Here is a 5,130-nt window from a genome sequence, read left to right on the forward strand (position 1 = left end):
CAGCGTCTTAGAGTATTCATATAACTCTGTTCTCTGACCATGCAAAGTTCAATCGACGAATCAAGTAATCATCAAACAATTAAAGAAAAGAATGGTGTTCTCCATAAATTTCGTTGGAGTATCTATGCAACATATTTGAGGAACATGGATGGTATTTATGATAAACATACAATTGTGCGGCTAGTATGATGATAACTAAAAGCCAAAATTATAGAAACAATCACCTGTATAGCCTCTGGACTTGCATATGTTCGAGGATATTTCCAGTGATCCGCTCCAACAAGGCAGAGTCTGGCGCTTTCAGAGTATGGATCAAAGTTCTTATCCGCAATTAAATAACAAATATGCGCCGCAATTATCTGATTCATAACCGTAGTTCAAATGTCATGATAAAGTTTTCATGAAGTAAAACAACACAACAAGGCAGAAAACCACCTCGCCCCTTTCTTTCCACATGCAATCTCCAAGATGAGTAATGACAAGCTCATCATCTGTTGTTCTGTTAGCAGTTATTATACCCAAGTTTTCTTCCCAACTGTCAAGCATGCTAGTACTTCCAAACTGCAATTCAAGGAAACAAAGAGACATTACTAACAAGTTCCCCAGGCAGAACTTCATAAGAAAATATGTCGTTTGCAAAGGTAGTGTAACGTAGTTCCCAATGGTAGAGAAATATTTGGGATTTGGGGTTTTCCTATTTCCTATCTAATAAGCTCTTGAAAAGCAGTAGGGGGTTCTGTTTTTATTGGATTCTTGGAAGGAACAATAGATTTTAGCTATTTAGAATTTAATACTTTGTACTCCTCAGTACAAGTTTTCATTGTGATCTCTCCATCTTTGGTCAACACGTTTCAAAGTATTTTACATTATCTTACTGATACGAAATAGATGGTTTATGCATTACCTGAGGTTGCTGTGGATGCACATTTATGGAACCAGGAAAAGAGAGATCACTTGTACTTCCAGTTGAGAAAACTTCAGCTGGTTGCCCTGCAACCAGCAGGCATAATGTTCGTAAAGGTGACCCGGGAACCAGCTGACGAAGGGCCATTTGTTTCACAGTGTCAACATAGAACTGCATCAATTAAGATATCGACCAAGTCAGTCCACCAAGCACTACCGTGGAATGTTTAGTTCTATAGCAATCAAGAGATAAAAACCTGTTGCCCAAGTTGTGCCGCGATAACAAGTGCTGGTCCCCATAAATGACCTTCTTGTGCACACTGGAGAGCCTCCATCTTCCTACCAGAAGCCAGAAGAGTCTGAACCTCTGAAGCAATTACCTGGGGAATTCTTCCAAATGAGTTAATTAGCAAAATCCAGACTATGTTAACTTTAGAACCATTATCATCGAAAGATAAAATACCAGATATGATGTCCAATACTCACTTGCATTTGTGATTCAGGTGGTAAATGCTGTAAGCATTGGCTAATAGGACCATAACCATTTTGTACACCATCTTTCTTGGCATTTGCAAAAAGTTTAGCTACGGCAGCTTCAGCAGAGTCCGTTTCCTGTTTGCAGTGTACAGACAAGGATGAGAAAATTGTAATACATATCAAATATTTCCTTAAGACAAGAACGGACAAGACAACTCATGAATTTCTCACCTTTTGCGATGCATCAGTACCAAAAGGAGACCGGAGTTTCCCATAATACTGACAAGATATTCTTAGCAAAGAAAGGAGCATCTTTAAAAGTTTCCCTCTTGAAAAATCCATGTTGGAAGATTCACAATTCAAAATTTTCTCATCAAGCCACTTATGTAAGTCTTTACTTCCAGCATTTCCTCCTACCAAGGGACCTGGAATAGATTGTTGATCCAGACAATTGAAGTAGCTCAAAGAGTTTTCCCCGAGAGTTGAATAAGAGGCACTCCCAGTAATAATTTCTGCCAAGTTTAAGACAGAGATATAGCTTCCTCCAGTTCCATTCTGAGTCGGATAGAAAAAGGTCAGCATTGAAAAAAATCTCACAATTCATTTTATGAGGTTAACAGGAGAATGTATTTCATACATGTTCTATGATGAGCATAATATAAAGTTCCTGGAGTGTAAAATAACCTAATGAAAAATACCACTTCGGTTCTAACCTGACTTCCAAATGATGAACTCTGGAGAGAACCACTGTCATCCTTCATAACAATAAGCTTTCCTCCAAATCCAAAATTGACAAGTGCATGTGGTGGACGCCCATCAGATGATCTTCCTGCACTTGGGGAGAAAAGCTGATTGTTCTGGAATGATTGTGAAGCATTATTTACAGAATTCTGTCTACTATAGAAATCATTCGAGAAACTCATAGGTCCATTCTGCGTGACACTAGCCAAATTCGTATGCTGAGGGATGAAGCTCTCAACGCCAATCTCATTTGGCTTTAACTGTTCAGCCACAGATCCTGTACTGTACAAATTATTTACTTGCTGGTTCCCTCCGAAGTTTGATAATGATGCAGAAGTTACAGCCGCCTCGGCGTTACCTGCATTTTCTGATTGCCAAGTGTTTGTAGTCTGCTGATTGTTGGCATAGTACGATTGATCCCAATTTCCATGTTGGCTCTGGATATCAAATTCTTGCGTTCTGAGTGTCTGCTTTTTATCGTAAACATCATGTACGTTACTCTCTCTATTATGGTACATAGCTGCAAGAGAATTGCCATTCTGAACATGCTGATCATTAGCTTGACCAGTAGTTTGAAAAGCCTGGTTGTAGCTGTCCAGAGAGCGCCATTCTTGAGCAATTGTGTCATAGTACCATCCCGGATATTGGGAGTCAAAGACCATGTGTTCCGGATACCCATTGTTCACTTGTGAAACCTGGTTCCAAGTAGACACATTCTCAACTGTGCCAGCCACTGCGGAAGTTGTACTCTGTCTCTGATAAGCAACATCCAAGTTATTAGCAGAAATGTTATCCCAGTTACTCGTTGTTGAGATTTCATAGCCCTCCTGTGAATTCATGCTTGCATCATGACCATCAACTTGATACCATTGGCCAGTACTTTCATCATATTTCCATCCAGGATAGAGATTTTCCCAAGATTGACTATTATCCACGTACTGCCCACTTGCAGAATCGTGATGCACTTGACCCTGATGTTGGTCAGAACCTGGGGAATTATCTAAACCATCTCTTGTGTTCATTGTATCATTAAATACCAAGTTTCCCCCGGTGGCCACAGCAACTTGTGCCTTTCCCTGTAAACTTCCTGCAGTTGCATCCAACTCAGTGAAGAAATCAGAGTATGAACCAAAACCACGACCGTCATTAACAGATAAATCGGCATCAAACGAACCCCAATCAAGCTCCTTAACCCCAGGAATCCCGGGCTCATTAACTAGCTTGCTTTCTTTTGCTGAATCAGATAGTGGAATCTCAGCTACCTCTGATCTCATTTCATCATCTCTTGCATCACTGTTGACAAATTGAACAGGTTCCAGGGCAGTGGAGGAAGGATCGTCGTCTATTCCCAGGGAACTACTTGCGCCCTCATTCAATGTGTCAACTCCATCAGCCACAGGATCTTTGGCAATGGAGAGATTAGAAAAAGCTCTGGTGTCATCGGAGTCACTTCCGTAGTCGAATTTCAGCTCTGAGGCAGAGGATGAAGCCTGAGCTTGGGTGGGAGAAAAGGCATCATCAACAAGCTTGTCGAAGAAATCCTCATCCGTTTGATCCTCCAGCAGGAACTGAGAAGCCGAAGCCATCAATCCAAAACGAGATAAAAAAAATCACACCGCGCGAGGATCAAATAATGCCAAAGGAAGTAGTTCTATAGAACAAAGCGATCAAGTGGAGCATGACGATGCCATTAAGACTCCGATCCAAAACCTAGAAGAAGAATTCGTCGGCGAAAAATTCCGATCCACCCAAATTTGTAACTTTAAAAAAAAAAAAAAAACTGTTACGGCTAATTTAAGCCTTTTGTTTCCATCTCACAGCCTACACAATAGAACTGCTTCCCCCAAAATTGTCTTCCGGTATGATTCGAATTATGTCTTCCTATTAACGTTTCTATATATGCATCCAACATGGCGGACCTGATCTGTTGGAAGGGATCATCAAATGCAAAGATCTGTGTCTAAGAAACTTACAGATTTTACGAAATCACAAAAACGGGAGCTTCTCCGGCAACGTTTCTTTGTGACGACAGGTAGAACACACACAGAGATGCTCAAATGAATATATATATATATATCTCAGCTACGCTTTATTTTCCAGTTTCCTTTTTCAGATTCTACGCAAGGATCGGTTAGCTGGAAGATGCTCACGACGTGTTTGACGAAATTCCTGATCCAGATGTAATATATATCGGAAGGAAGAAGAAGACATATATATATATATATATATAATTGGATTCTGGTTTGTTTTCTGTTTTTTTTTCCTTTTACGTTGGAGGAAGAAGAAGAAGAAGAAGAAGACCTTTCTCTCTCTCTCTGTGTCTTCTAAAGCTCCACACAGATCTGATGAATACAACGGTAGCCATTGGATCGCTCCTTAACCGACCGGTTCATCCGTTAATTAACTATATAGCTGAGATCGGACAAACTAAATAAATTATTAAAAAAAAACACGGCCCAATGATTAATGGCCAGCCCACATAAAACAAAAGACAGAGAGAGAGAGAGAAATATTTCCGGACCAAAGCTCGCGTTGAACCACACTATTTCGGACACAATGTTTTTTTGCTTATTTGTTTTTTTAAAAAATTTTAAGGGTAAACAAAAATTTGGGATTGATGAAAATCGAATTTAACAAAGAGAAATATTAATGAATATATATATTATTGTGCAACTTCTGAAGTCTGTTAACAAAAGAAATTAATGAATTTTATATTTAGAAAAAAAAAAAAAAAGCAAATGATACAAACTGCATACTACATATTGCCCCCCTATCATTGACAGAAGCAGAGTAAGTGTTCCATATATTTTGGGTAACTCATGGATTAACATTTGATTGGTTCATCGGATCTACCTGTGACAGTGTCAGTGAGCAAAACTTTTTTTTTGTTTTTTTTTTTGTTGATATTACAGATTTTTCAACTTACAGTTCCACTTCCTGAAGCTCCTCTCCTAAACTGCTACTGCTACTATTGAGCGGGCTTGGTTTATATGTTGATGCACTCGTTGG

The 5,130-nt window shown here is 39.4% G+C and overlaps 2 protein-coding genes across 2 annotated transcripts in view; both read right to left on the reverse strand.

Moving 5' to 3' along the window:
* LOC104728492 (protein transport protein SEC16B homolog) overlaps window positions 1-4,477 on the reverse strand; it is a 4,571-nt gene extending 94 nt beyond the window's left edge. The window contains exons 1-8 of the mRNA XM_019231997.1: window positions 2,094-4,477; window positions 1,612-1,935; window positions 1,390-1,515; window positions 1,161-1,283; window positions 905-1,075; window positions 436-561; window positions 225-359; window positions 5-33 (exon numbers count right to left, since the gene is read on the reverse strand). Coding sequence (XP_019087542.1) covers window positions 5-33; window positions 225-359; window positions 436-561; window positions 905-1,075; window positions 1,161-1,283; window positions 1,390-1,515; window positions 1,612-1,935; window positions 2,094-3,707 — 2,648 coding nt within the window. The 5' untranslated portion in view covers window positions 3,708-4,477. The remainder of the gene's footprint in view (window positions 1-4; window positions 34-224; window positions 360-435; window positions 562-904; window positions 1,076-1,160; window positions 1,284-1,389; window positions 1,516-1,611; window positions 1,936-2,093) is intronic.
* LOC104724617 (protein transport protein SEC16A homolog) overlaps window positions 4,808-5,130 on the reverse strand; it is a 7,393-nt gene continuing 7,070 nt past the window's right edge. The window contains exon 14 of the mRNA XM_010443147.2: window positions 4,808-5,072. Coding sequence (XP_010441449.1) covers window positions 5,044-5,072 — 29 coding nt within the window. The 3' untranslated portion in view covers window positions 4,808-5,043. The remainder of the gene's footprint in view (window positions 5,073-5,130) is intronic.

Source organism: Camelina sativa, chromosome 11 (genome assembly GCF_000633955.1).
Source record: "Camelina sativa cultivar DH55 chromosome 11, Cs, whole genome shotgun sequence".
Lineage (NCBI taxonomy): Eukaryota > Viridiplantae > Streptophyta > Magnoliopsida > Brassicales > Brassicaceae > Camelina > Camelina sativa.